We start from the raw sequence: 15162 nt of genomic DNA on the forward strand, positions 1-15162 counted from the left end.
TTAACTGACTGATATTGGCAACTACACTGATCAAAAATATAAACGCAACATGTAAAATGTTGGTACCATGTTTCATGAGCTAAAATAAAATAATTCATCCACCTGAGGTGTGGCATATCAAGAAGCTGATTAAACAGCATCGTCATTTTACAGGTTCACTTTGTGCTGTTGACAATAAAAGGCCACTCTAAAATGTGCAGTTTTGTGATACAACACAATGCCACAGATGTCAACGGTTTTGAAGAAGCGTGCAATTGGCATGCTGACTGCAAGACTGTCCACCAGACCGTTTGCCAGAAAATGTCATGTTCGTTCTCTTCCATGTGCGGCTTCCAACATCGCTTTAGATCATTTGGCATTAGGTCCAACCGGCCTCACAACAGCAGACTGTGTGTAACTTGGACCTCCGCGTCCGGCTTTTTCACCTGCGGGATTGTCTAAAACCAGCCAAATGGACACCTGATGAAACTGGGTGGTTGCACAACCAAAGAATTTCTGCACACTGTCAGAAACCGTCTCAGGGAAGCTCATCTGCGTGCTCGTTGTCCTCACCGGGGTCTTTAACCTGACTGCAGTTTGGCGTCATAACTGACTTCAGTGGGCAAATGCTCACCTTTGATGGCCACTGACACGCTGGAGAAGTGTGCTCTTCATGGATGAATCCCGGTTTCAACTGTACCTGGCAGCGTGTATGGCTTTGTGTTGGCAAGCGGTTTACTGATGTCAAGGTTGTGAACAGCGTGCTCCTTGGTGATTTTGGGAATATGCAATGTGCCGGCATAAACTACGGACAACGAGCACAATTGCATTTTATTGATGGCAATTTCAATGCACAGAGAAAACATGACAAGATCCTGGGGCCCATTGTTGTGCCATTCATCCGCCGCCATCACTTCATGTTTCAGCATGATAATGCACGGCTCCATGTCTTAAGGATCTGTACACAATTCCTGTAAGCTGAAAATGTCCCAGATCTTCCATGGCCTGCATAATCACCAGACGGATCACTTATTAAGCATGTATCAATAAAATCAATTTAGCCTCAAATAAATAATGAAACATGTTCAATTTGGTTTATCTAAAGTTCCATGTATAATAGTTGTAACTTTATCAATGTTTATTGAGTATTTCTGTAAATTGATGTGGCTCTCTGCACAATCACCGCATGTTTTAGAACTACTGAACGTAACGTGCCAATGTAAACAACAGATTAAAAAAAAAAAAAAAAATATGAACTTTATCAAACAAAACATACATGTATTGTGTAACATGAAGTCATCTGATGAAGATCATCAAAGGTTAGTGATTAATTTTCTCTATTTCTGCTTTTTGTGACTCCTCTCTTTGACTGGAAAAATGGCTGTGTTTTTCTGTGGCTTGGTGGTGACCTAACATAATCATTTGTGGTGCTTTCGCTGTAAATCCTTTTTGAAATCAGACACTGTGGCTATGTTAATGAGAATTATATCTTTAAAATGGTGTGAAATACTTGTATGCTTGAGGAATTGTCATTGAGATTTTTGTTGTTTTGAATTTGGCGCCCTTCACTTTCACTGGCTGTTGCGGGGGATCCGCTAGCGGAATGGGGTTCCTAGACAGGTTAATTAATACAAATGCTGTGTCAGATTTCAAAAAAACTTTACGGGAGAATGCAAACCATGCAATAATCTGAGTACAGCCTTTCGACAACAAAGCAGCCAAAAAGATACCTGCCATATTGGGTAGTCAACATTACTCAGAAATAGCATTTTAAATATTCACTTACCTTTGGTTATCTTCATCAGAATGCACTACCAGGAATCCCAGTTCCACCATAAATGTTTGATTTGTTCGATAATGTCCATCAGTGATATCCAAATATCTTCTTTTAGGGCGTTTGGTAAACAAATCCAAAAGCGCGTTCAGGTCGCGTCGAACAAAAAGTTTCGTTACAGCCCGTAGAAACATGCCAAACCAATTATGGAATCAATCTTTAGGATGTTTTTAACATAATACTTAATTAACGTTCCTTTGTCTGTACAAATGAAGTGGAACGTAGCTACCTTTCACGTGAGCGCGCCAGACCGAGGCTGTGGCACTCTGCCAGACCACTCACTCAGAGCTCTTATGAGCCCCTCCTTTAGAGTAGAATCCCCAAAACAGGTTCTAAATACTATTGACATCTATTGGAAGCCTTGGGAAGTGAAACATAACTAATATCCCACTGTATCTGGGGGCTGAGCTGATAAACTACAAACTTCAGATTTCCCACTTCCTGGTTGGATTTTTTTCTCAGGTTTTGCCTGCCATATGAGTTCTGTTATACTCACATCATTCAAACTTTTAGAAAACACTCTGAAGTTTCTATCCACATTTACAAATTATATGGACTATTTCTCTCTATACGATTTGTATTTCATATACGTTTGACTATTGGATGATCTTATAGGCACTTTAGTATTGCCAGTGTAACAGTATAGCTTCCATCCCCCTCGTCGCCGCTACCTGGGCTCGAATCAGGAACACATCGACAACAGCCACCCTCGAAGCAGCGTTACCCATGCAGAGCAAGGGGAACATCTACTCCAAGTCTCAGAGCGAGTGACGTTTGAAACACTATTAGTGTGCACCCCGCTAACTAGCTAGCCATTTCACATCTGTTCCACCAGCCTAATCTCGGGAGTTGATAGGCTTGATGTCATAAACAGCGCAATGCTTGAAGCACAGCGAAGAGCTGCTGGCGAAACGCACAAAAGTGCTTTTTGAATGAATGCTTAAGAGCCTGCTGGTGCCTGCCATTGCTCAGTCAGACTGCACTATCAAATCATAGACTTAATTATAACACACAGAAATACGAGCCTTAGGTCATTAATCTGGTCGAATCCGGAAACTATAATTTCGAAAACAAAACGTTTATTCTTTCAGTGAAATATTGATCCGTTCTGTATTTTATCTAACGGATGGCATCCATAAGTCTAAATATTGCTGTTACATTGCACAACCTTCAATGTTGTCATAATTACGTAAAATTCTGGCAAATTAGTTCGCAATGAGCCAGGCGGCCCAAACTGCATTATACCCTGACTGCGTGCAATGAGCGCAGGAGAAGTGACACAATTTCACCTGCTTAATATTCCCTGCTAACCTTTCTTTTAGCTAAATATGCAGGTTTAAAAAATAAATACTTCTGTGTATTGATTTTAAAAAGGCATTGATGTTTATGGTTAGGTACATGTTGGAGCAACGACAGTCCTGTTTCGCGAATGCGCACCGCATCGATTATATGCAATGCAGAACATGCTAGATAAATTAGTAATATCATCAACCATGTGTAGTTATAACTAGTGATTATGATTGATTATTTTTTTATAAGATAAGTTTAATGCTAGCTAGCAACTTACCTCGGCTTCGTACTGCATTCGCGTAACAGGCAGGTGCCTTGTGAGGCAGGTGGTTAGAGCGTTGGACTAGTTAACTGTAAGGTTGCAAGATTGAATCCCTGAGCTGACCAAGGTCGTTCTGCCCCTGAACATGGCAGTTAACCCACTGTTCCCAGGCCATCATTGAAAATAAGACTGTGTTCTTAACTGACTTGCCTATTTAAATCAGCGTCCAAAAATACCCATTTCCGATTGTTATGAAAACTTGAAATTGGCCCTAAATAATCGGCCATTCCGATTAACCTGTTAGGCCGCCCCATCCCGGATCCGGGATTGTGACTACAGCCTCAAGCTCATTACCATAACGCAACATTAGCGATTTCTGAAAATAAATGAAATAAATATGCCTGTCCTCAAGCTTATCCTTTTCTTAACAATCCTGTCGTCTCAGATTTTCAAAATATGCTTTAGAACCAGAGAAAATCAATAATTTGTGTAAGAGTGGTGATAGCTAGCGTAGCATTTAGCGTTAGCATTTAGCACGCAACATTCACAAAAACCAGCAAAGGGATCAAATAAAATCATTTACCTTTGAAGAACTTCAGATGTTTCAATGAGGAGACTCTCAGTTACATAGCAGATGTCCAGTTTTTCCTGAAAGATGCTTGTGTAGGACACAACGTTCCGTTTTGTTACTATGCATTTGGCTACCGAAACTAACCGAAAATTCAGTCACCTAAACGTCGAACTTTTTCCGAATTAACTCCATAATATCGACTGAAACATGGAAAACGTTGTTTGAATCAATCCTCAAGGTGTTTGGTCATATATCTCTTCATTGAAATGCCAGTCCTAGACACGTGCATTCTTCTCTGATTCGGATGGAAAAATACTGGGACCTGACTTTTGCGCACCAATTTCCACGCAGACACCATGCGGGACACTTGGTAATTGTAGGCTCTTATGGCCAATCTTCCAATGATATGCCTACAAAGACGTCACAATGCTGCAGACACCTGGGGGAAACGATAGGAAGTGTCCGTTGATTCCTGTGCCATTCACAGCCATATAAGGAGATCATTGAAAACGTGCCTTCAAAAATCCTGTTGATTTCCTGGTCACTCAAACATCTTGGTTTTGCCTGTAGATATTGTTCTATGGCACTCACAGTGAAAATCTTTACAGTTCTGGAAACGTCAGAGTGTCTTCTTTCCAAAACTATCAATTCCAAGCATAGTCGAGCATCTTTTCGTGACAAAATATCGCGCTAAAAACGGGCACGTCTTTTTATCCAAAAATGAAATACTGCCCCTAGAGTTCTAACAGGTTAATCGGTCGTCCTCTACTCTGGATTGACGTGTACGACAGAATGTTCCAGTTCCAGCCAGTGGGACAACATTCCACAGGCTACAACTAACAGCCGGATCAACTCTATACGAAGGAGATATGTCGTGCTGCATGAGGCAAATTGGTGGTCACACCATATACTGACTGGTTTTCTGATCCAAGCCCCTACCTTTTTTTTTAAAGGTATCTGTGACCAACATATGCATATCTCTATTCCCAGTCATGTGAAACCCATAGATTAGGGCCAGGTTCATTTACTGTTTTTCCTTATATGAACTCGTGCCAATTTGTTTTGATGGAGCGAACGGTCGGGGACCGGAGCATAATTATAATAATTTGTAGACTGCAAATTTACCACAACTAAGCCCAAAAATAGATTTTACTTGAAAATAATAATAATTTCATACATTGACAGGATCATGTCTTTTTTTGTGTGGGAAAGAACAGATTTCCTAAATTATTTGCAGTGTTGATCCCAAAACCCCCATACACTTTTCGCATAGCGAACAAACCAGAAGTAGAAAATGCTAACTAATTTACGATTTTGGGACTACAAGCTGGTGAGCTCTATACTTTTATCGGAATTTTTACGTTTTAGAATTATGTTTGATGTCAGAAAGCTAACCTTGGTGTGTAGGGATGACCCCATTTAGTGGCCTGGTCGATTGTTTAGTTGTTGGTCAACAGATATTTTTTTGTCGATTGATGGCAAATATATATATATTTTTTAATGCATGACACACGAGACGCCTGTCTCAGTGGACTAATCCATTGCGGAGGCCGCAGGGATGGCACACCGGTATCACCAGTAGTACATTTACCATAATTTCTAATCTACCATGTTTGTTTGGTTATGATCATTTCTGTTAATGCATTCAATTTATTATTATTTTTTTATTGCAGGCTTACTGTTGTCATTGATGGAGTGGACAATTTGTTTGCAGAGCACACAACCTAGGCTACACTTGTGGAAGTTTTGGTTTATTTCATTCCATTTACAAGTTGTCAATTTATTAATTCATTTGTTTGGAGCTCTCCTTTCTATCTTGAGTAAGGACACTCACCTGATTACACATAGTAATAGGCCTAGGCTACCTGGCCTGCAAGTAAATGTAGGCATGTAAATGTGCCCATTTGGGAATCTGATGCGATTTCTGATCGTCTTAATTCACCACCACTGTGGAGCTTGCGGTTTGCTAGGCCACATGTTGAACTGCATTGCCATTTTGGGGAGGCATATTTTGCTGTGCACATGCTTCTGTCAGCACTGGTGTGTATGTTTATGTTCACTTAGTCAACTTTTGATGTCACTAAGTGTATATTGTATACGAGTAGCCTATCACACCTGTTTTGCTTAGATCGAAAGGATAACCATAGGAGCTAGTTCATAGCTAGGCCCAGTTTTTCTCCTGATAAGCTATCTTTCTGAAGGAGGTATTTTTATGGGCTCAGTCAAAGGTTTGACCCAGTGTAGAGAGTGGCCCAATAAGAGGTTACATGATTCTCAAACCACACCTGGAATCTGAAAAGATGTATTTACCCAAACCACAGCGGCTGGCTAAGTGTAGGATGTGGATTGAGAATATCTTGATTTGGGCTTTGAGGTTAACCTCTGTCTATGAGCTCAAACATGGGCCTTTACAGGGGTTCAGCACAGCCTTGTGCATCACCGTAACCTTAGGTTTAGGGCAATTTTAGTGTTATGGATATGACATTTGCACACAAAATGAGAAGCAGAATGTCTCTCAGAATTTCCTTACCAAGCATAAATTAAAATGTTAATGTGTATATTTGTAGAACCCTAAATGGGAAGTGTCGAGACAATTCTAAGTAATAACACAGTGACGCAACAACAACTTCCGTTATGGATGTGATGGAAATGGACAGGCATTTTAGGGACAATGGATGCATCAGCAAAAGTCTGGATCTCAATCTTAGGGTAAAATATTAATAGCCGCTTTGAAAGTAAGGTTTGACTACACAAAAAACAATGATGAAAATATTTAAAAAAATAGATATATAGATAGATATATAGATAGATAGATATATAGATATGTGTGTGTGTGGTATGTGTGTATATATGCATGCACGCATACACACTTCAGAGAGGACAATTGACCGTTATGATGTGACATTGTGGATAATTGTTAAGTGTTTATATATTAAGGTTTTCTTTACTAAAATTCATCGTACTTTTGTTATCTGACAATGCAGTGTACCTCAAATAACCAAGAAATCACCAGTATCTTGAATAATTATTGCATAGGCTCTAAGTGCACTTGTGGGTCCCATCTTAACCAACCATAAATGCATTGCATTTCATTTCTTTATTTGAAGGACTCCGTTTTCATTCCGAATTAGAGTGCTACATACCTCAACAATTCATAACACTAGAGGTAAATGTTATGGATGTGACATTCTGCGTTATGGATGTGACAGGGTCCCAAAAGACAAATTGCAAATGATGACACTGCACTGCATTTCAAATTTACAATGTTTGTCATTTCATTTTAGATCGTTAATGACTGTTTTATTTAAAATATTTGTTTATTATCAATCACCTACTGAGTAACAGAATAAACATACAAAAACGAAATAAAATAAAAAATATGACCTCATGCTTTATTAATCTCACACCCTTTAACCTCTCTGGGATATGTGGAACGATATAGCGTCCCACTTGGCCAAAAGCCAGAGAATGCAGAGCGCCAAATTAAAATAAATTCCTATAAAATCAAACTTCCATTAAATCACATGTAAGATATCAAATTAAAGATACACGTGTTGTGAATCCAGCCAACATGTCAGATTTCAAAAGGGCTTTTCGGCGAAAGCAAACGATGCTATTATCTGACGATAGCACCTCCATAAACAAAATAACATATTTCAACCCCGCACAATGCAGAAATAAAAATATAAATCATGCCTTACCTTTGACGAGCTTCTTCTGTTGGTACTCCAATATGTCCCATAAACATCACAAATGGTATTTTTTGTTCGATTTAATTCTGTCCATATTTATCCAAAATGTCCATTTATTTGGCACATTCGATCCAGAAAAACACTGGTTCCAACTTGCGCAACGTGACAACAAAATATCTCTAATGTTACCTGTAAACTTTGCCAAAACATTTCAAACTACTTTTTTAATTGAACTTTAGGTATTTTTTTAACGTAAATAATCAATGAAATTGAAGACAGGATGATTGATCTGTGTTCAATACAGGAAGAAAACAAACTGACGCATGCTTTCTGGTCACGCTCCTCTATCAAACAGTACACATGAAGTGACCCTCGTTCAAGATGGCTGTACTTCATTACACAAAGGAATAACCTCAACCAATTTCTAAAGACTGGTGACATCCAGTGGAAGCGGTAGGAACTGCAAGCAAAGTCCCTTAGAAATCTGGATTCCAATTGAAAATCCATTGAAAAGAGTGACCTAAAAAAAAAAAGTCTGAATGGTTTGTCCTCAGGGTTTCGCCTGCTAAATAAGTTCTGTTATACTCACAGACATGATTCAAACTGTTTTTTTAGAAACTTCAGTGTTTTCAAACCATATATTCTGGGGATGAGTAGCAGGCAGTTGAATTTGGGCATGCTTTTCATCCAAAATTCCAAATGCTGCCCCCTATCCCAGAGAAGTTAATCTGCCAGCACATCAGGCTCAAAATCAGGCTTTATGAAATGTTACCTCCTCCCCCTGTTGTCCACAAAAGGAAACGGACTGGACAACTTGACCTGCAGCCACCCAAGCCTTGTCCTCCTTGGCTGGGAAGATGTACACACATCCTGTGTGGTAATTACTCTTGAACAGCATCGGAGTCAGTCTTTCTGTTACCAGTCCCACAAACTGCAGAGTTTCTCTCCCACCCATATGGACTCTACAAGGTGTCAAAAGCATTCCACAGGAATACTGGCACATATTGACTTCAATGCTTCAGTTGTCAAGTTGGCTGGATGTCTTTTGAGGGGTGGATCATTCATGATACACACTGGAAACTGTTGGGTGTGTGTCCCAGTAGCGTTGCAGTTCTTGACACAAACCGGTGCGTCTGGCACCTACTACCATGCCCCATTCAAAGGCACTTGTATTTTTTGTCTTGCCCATTTACCCTCTGAATGGCACACAATCCACGTCAATTGTCTCAGGCCTTAAAAATCCTTCTTTAACTTGTCTCCTTCCCTTCATCTACACTGATTTGAAGTGGATTTAGCAAGTGACATCATCAATAAGGAATCATGGCTTTCACCTGGTCAGTGCATGTCATGGAAAGAGCAGTTAATGTTTTGTAGACTATGTGTATACGTCTAACCCTAGACTCAGGGATTGATACTCATTTCATTCTCTTGTTCATTTGAGATAGCTGTGCTCACTCGTCCCTTATCATCTCAACTATATCTTGATATATGTCATTATGTTAGATGTCTTTCCTGTGAACTTCATTTTATGCGAAATGGTAAAACAAATATGTTTCATTGAATTATAATCTACCAGTGGCACAGGGTTTGCACTTTCACACACATTTCTTGTCAGGTTGTAAATCACCTGAGACTTGACAGCTGCAGACTACACAGATGCAGACAAATATTGTCACTGGGGGGTACCCGTAGTTACTCAAGGAAGTAAACAAACTCAGCATGACCAGTGAAAGTTTCTTATGGATTTTTAAGACTTTAATTATGTTTATGAATTTAAGACCTTTATTATGCAATGTGATCTAAGGCAATGGTCCAGTTAGCAGAACGCATGATTGCAGTACATAAGAGAACGAGAGTACACCCGAAATAGATCACACACACACACACAGATTGCCCGCTAGCTTGTTTACTAACATAAACACACTTCTGAAGCTGTAGGAAGGGCATGAACATTCTATTATGATCGCGTTATGCAGTGCTGCTGACTAGTGAGTCATTGATCATGTTATGCGTCCGTAACGGTCACATCCGTTACGCTTAGAACGAGTACTGACAGAAAGGAAGCCCATTTATACATCACCTAAGCCCTAGATGAAAGTTTGCGTTGCACAGAAAGTTTGCATACAATCATACTTGAAACGCATCCACAGTAACAACCTTTCCTCAAAAACATTACGGATGTGACACTCCCTGTCCAAATCAGCTTTCTAGCTTCACTAGAATTCTATACTAGCACTCAATGGACAAACATTTGTTTGATATGGTTTCATTAACCTTATTATTTGGTGAGAAACACAGTACTAAAACAAGTTCTGTGAGCCATTGCCGAAAGCTATCATATCTGGTTGACAAATGCTTATTTTGAAACTTTGTATTCTATTTGTAGCAACAATAACATTCAATTTGGCAAATATATAGGCCAAATGTAGTCTTTACTTCAAAAGACACACATTCAAGGCAAATATGAAAGTAGTTTAATTAGGAAATAAGCCATTTTAGTTTTTTCATATTCCGGTTGATCTTACTATGAAATTGTTCTTTAGCAGATTTGTCATTGCTTTGTCAACTTGCTTTGGCAGTCTCTCGCACCAGAGACATGGTTAGTCTTCGATTAAGACTAATGTGCACTTTATAGTGAACAGAGCACTATTTGGGATGCGGTCTTGGCGTGCGAAGTGAAATTAATGAGTTTGTCGTCGGACATTGCATCAGCAGGTAGGCCTAGACTATAAAATATGATAGAGAACATACTGGTAAGTAGGTAGCCTATTCAAAACATACAGTATCTTGTACGCTCTAGTTAACTTTTTAGCTATTAATGTTTATTAATGTTTTCGTCATGCCCCAGAAAAATGTACTCCGACACTCACGAATAAGGACATATGAAGTTGATTTACTTTTTAAAACATCTACATACAGGATGTGTTCCCCCGCGGGACGGTTGAGCTAACATAAGCTAATGTGAATCGCATGAGGTTGTAAGTAACAAGAAAATTTCCCGCGACATAGTCATATCTGATATAGGCAGAAAGCTTAAATTCTTGTTAGTCTAACTGCACTGTCCAATTTACATTAGCTATTACAGTGAAGTAATACCATGCTATTGTTTGAGAGTGCATAGTTATGAACTTTAACATCTATTAATAAACCAATTAACCACATTTGGGCATTCTTGATACATTTTGAACAGAAATGCAATGGTTCATTGAATGTCTAAAACTTTGCACATACACTGGTGCCGTCTAGTGGCCAAAATCTAAATTGCGCCTAGATTCCTTAGTCATATATTGGCCTTTCTCTTGCATTTCAAAGATGATGGAACAAAACAAAAACAACATTTTTCTTGAAAGCTTGTTTTGTAGATGCTTCCAGTTGATTTGACCATCCAATGTATGGGACATTGCAACTCGATAAATGCTAGTCAGCCTGCAAAGTAAACACTTCTAAGGTAGCTAAGGGGAATTTCCAGAATAAAATTTGTTGGCTTGCTTCAGTTGATTAAAAATACTGAGTCTACCATGAGGCTTGGTCTGTATACCAGGGTATTTGGAAATAGCCACGGGATGGTTTTTCAATACCATTGAAACTATTTATTTAATGTTTCTGTACATTTTCATATTTGTTGTTACTTAAGTAAATACCTGCAGTCAACTTGTGCAATATGTAAGAAGATGAAGCAGTTTGCGTTCTTCATTTCACTTGTCACATTATTTTGCATTATGAAGCTGACCGTAGTTTCCCAGCAGGAGCAGGTGAGTCCAGCTGTGTATTGACAGGGCCGTGTATTATATTGAAAGTATACTTTATTTATTTACATTTTGGCTTCAATAGAGTGATCAGGGGCATTCAACTATAGTTTTCCTTACCAGAAAATACATTAGTGAAACAGCTTTGTCAGAAAATAGCTTCATTTTCATCAGATGACAAGAGAAGTGCAACGCTATGTGACTGGAAGCTAAATGAGCTTACAATTAAAAACCAAGGTATTTTGGGGAACAACTATGCATGGCTATAATCTTTCTGTTTGTCATAGAAAGAATGTAACCAGCTACATTTCCTTATGTTTTTCTTGCATTCTACCGGAGAAAAGTAGGCTGGCTTCACCAATAAAAGTACCAGAGAAAAGTAGAATTCTGCGTAAACGCGACACCTAAGTTTAATTGGCTAGTTATTAAGGTGACAGGACATCATATTGTTGGCTTTCTGCCATGGTGAAGTCAGTGTTTTGTTTGAGTTCTGTACAGATTTTTTTCCTCTCGGGTTTCAGCCTATCTGCTGCTCCTCCATCTTCTCAGAGCAGTCAGGCCTGTTGCCCTAGCGACTCCAGTGGATGTATGCTGCTCCAGAGCCAGTACTGTTAATTTGCATGATGTCTACCATTCGCTTTTAAATGTCCAAACTCACCAAAAATGACATTCGGTCGCACCTACCAATATACACTTAACAAAATGTAAAGTCTTGGTCCTATGTTCCGTGAGTTGAAAGAAAAGATACTAGAAATGTTCCATACGCACAAAAAGCTTATCTCAAATGTTGTGCAAAAATGTGTTTACATCCCTGTTAGTAAGAATTTCTTATTTGCCAAGATAATCCATCCACCTGACAGGGGTGGCATTTCAAGAAGCTGATTAAACATCATGATCATTACACAGGTACACCGTATAATGGGGACAATAAAAGGCCACTCTAAAATGTGCAGTTTTGTCACACAACACAGTGCCGCAGCTGTCTTAAGTTTTGAGGGAGCGTGCAATTGGCATGCTGACTGCAGGAATGACCACCAGAGCTGTTGCCAGATAATTTAATGTTAATTTCTCTACCATAAGTCACCGCCAACATCATTTGAGAGAATTTGGTAGTACGTCCAACCAGCCTCACAACCGCAGTATGGTGTCGTGTGGGCGAGCGGTTTGCTGATGTCAACATTGAACAGAGTGCGCCCTGGTGGAGGTGGGGGTATGGTCAGGCATAAGCTACAGACAACAAATACTATTGCATTTTATACAGTTACCTAACAGGTATTCTACTTTGATGTGTTGTACTTTGTGTGTGTGTGGGGGGGTTAATGACAGGAGGTGGGTGATCTGAGAGCTCTTCATTCATTCTCCTGTGACCAGTTTGTGTATAACCCATGTGTGTGTGTGTATAACATTGTTATCCTGTCTCTGTAGCATTCACAGCAGAGCAGTACCAACAGCACCAGGAGCAGCTGGCCCTGATGCAGAAACAGCAGCTTGAGCAGATCCAACAGCAGCAACAGGCACAGCAGCAGGCAAACACAGACCCATCCTCTATTACTACATCCACAGCACCACCACCCAACACACAGGTCAGTAGCACTCCTCTGCTCTGCTAAACCAGCCACTCACCTACTATAACTACATCTTTTCCAAAACGGCTTTGTGTGTATTTGTGTAGGTTTGCTTGTTTCGTTACGTTTCTTAGTCGAGCATCAGTCAAACGTTTGTTAACACATGGAATAATGTAGTTTAAAAAAGTGTTAAACAAATCACAATATATTTTATATTTGAGATTCTTCAAATAGACACCCTTTCCCTTGATGACAGCTTTGCGCACCCTTGGCTTTCTCTCAACCAGCTTCATCTGGAATGCTTTTCCAAAAATCTTGGAGTTCCCACAAATGCTGAGCACTTGTTGGCTTCTTTTCCTTCACTCTGCGGTCCAACTCATAACAAACCATCTCAATTGAGTTGAGTTTGGGTGATTGTGGTGGCCAGATCATCTGATGCAGGACTCCATCACTCTCTTTGGTCAAATAGCCCTTACACAGCCTGGAGGTGTTTTGGGTCATTGTCCTGTTGGGGAAAAAATGATAGTTCCACTAAGCGCAAACCAGATGGGATGCCGTATCGCTGTAGAATGCTGTGGTAGCCATGCTGGTTAAGTGTGCCTTGAATTATAAATAAATCACAGACGGTGTCACCAGCAAAGCACCATCACACCACTTCCTCCATGCTTCACGGTGGGAACTATACATGCAAAGATCATCCATTCACATACTCTGTATCTCACAAAGACACAGCGGTTGGAACTGAAAATCTCAAATTTGGTTTAATCAGACCCAAGGACAGATTTCCACCGGTCTAATGTCCATTGGTCGTGTTTTTTGGCCCAAGCAAGTCTTATTATTGGTGTAGCAATTTGACCATGAAGTCCTGATTCACGCAGTCTCCTCTGAACAGTTGATGATGAGATGTCTGCTAACTCTGGGTCTTCCTTTCCTGTGGCAGTCCTCATGAGAGTCAGTTTCATCATTGCGCTTGGTTTTTGCGACTGCATTTGAAGAAACTTTCAAAGTTCTTGAAATTTTCCGGATTGACTGACCTTCATTTCTTAGTGTACCACCCCTACCTTGTCACAACACAACTGATTGGCTCACATGCATTAAGGAGGACAGATATTCCACAAATTATTTTAACAAGTAACGTGTGTTCATTGAAATGCTTTCCAGGTGACTACCTCATGAAGCTGTGAAGAATACCAAGAGTTTGCAAAGCTGTCATCAAGCCAAAGGGCAGCTACTTTGAAAAATCTCTAATATAAAATGTTTTTTGTTTTAACACTTTATTTGGTTACTACACGATTCCATGTGTTATTTCATAGTTTTATCTTCACTATTATTCTACAATGTAGAAAATAGTGTCCAAACTTTTGACTGGTACTGTATATATATTTTTTCCATGGTTCACAAGACACCTGTCTGATCCACCTGACTAATCCATTGAGGAAGCTGTGGGGATGCCACGTTCCGAGAAGGGGGGTGTAGCTAAGATGCACAAGGTGCATCTCTCTCCAGAATGCGCGCTCCCGCCATTTCGTGTACATTCATTGTTTCATAACTTCATTCTGTGAATTGTTTGCCCTTTGATTGTTAATCTATAATTTCCCCATTACGTACTGTATATCACCGGTAGTATCTTAAATTTACTGTCATTTTGGCCACGGCTGTAGGTCATTTCATATAACGATAGATATTACGATAAACACATTTTCTGTAAATTCAATGAATAAATAGTTTATATAAAAGGACCACATGTCAAGGCCTATTTCTTATTACATTTTTAATTATACTCATCAAATTAAAGGTATTTGGTACCTTGGGTCGGGTGTTAGCACCAACTCATGAAACTCCGGTTTCGCGACCTTGTAAATTGAGGCCATGTCTTTGCAGGTGTAAGTTGTAACGGCAGCTGTTATCTCCTTCCATCTTCGTGGTTCTTTGCCATGTGCCACGGGCAAAAGCCTCTTGCAACGTCTGAGTTGGGGGTTTGTTTTGAGCATTCCGCTGTACTTTTTGGGATCTCATCCGTAGACTCTCTCCATACTGTTTCACATGATTCTTGCGTAGGTGGTAAAAGAGGTTTGTGGTGTGCCTGTGGCATATTTTGCGGAGGATGGATTTCTGGTCCGTGTCAGAATTTTCATACCCAAACCACGTCCATGCGTCTGAAGTATCCCCTCTTTTAGGTACGGTCTCCGTGCTCTGTCTCGCATTCTCTCCTCCGTGTTTGTT

The 15162-nt window shown here is 39.8% G+C and overlaps 1 protein-coding gene across 1 annotated transcript in view; it reads left to right on the forward strand.

Moving 5' to 3' along the window:
* Positions 1-15162, forward strand: part of LOC118361560 (enhancer of polycomb homolog 1-like) — a 47369-nt gene that overhangs the window by 24671 nt on the left and 7536 nt on the right. The window contains exon 11 of the mRNA XM_035741581.2: positions 12800-12957. Within this exon, the coding sequence (XP_035597474.1) occupies positions 12800-12957 (158 nt within the window). The remainder of the gene's footprint in view (positions 1-12799; positions 12958-15162) is intronic.

This window comes from Oncorhynchus keta, chromosome 28 (genome assembly GCF_023373465.1).
Source record: "Oncorhynchus keta strain PuntledgeMale-10-30-2019 chromosome 28, Oket_V2, whole genome shotgun sequence".
Taxonomy (NCBI): domain Eukaryota; kingdom Metazoa; phylum Chordata; class Actinopteri; order Salmoniformes; family Salmonidae; genus Oncorhynchus; species Oncorhynchus keta.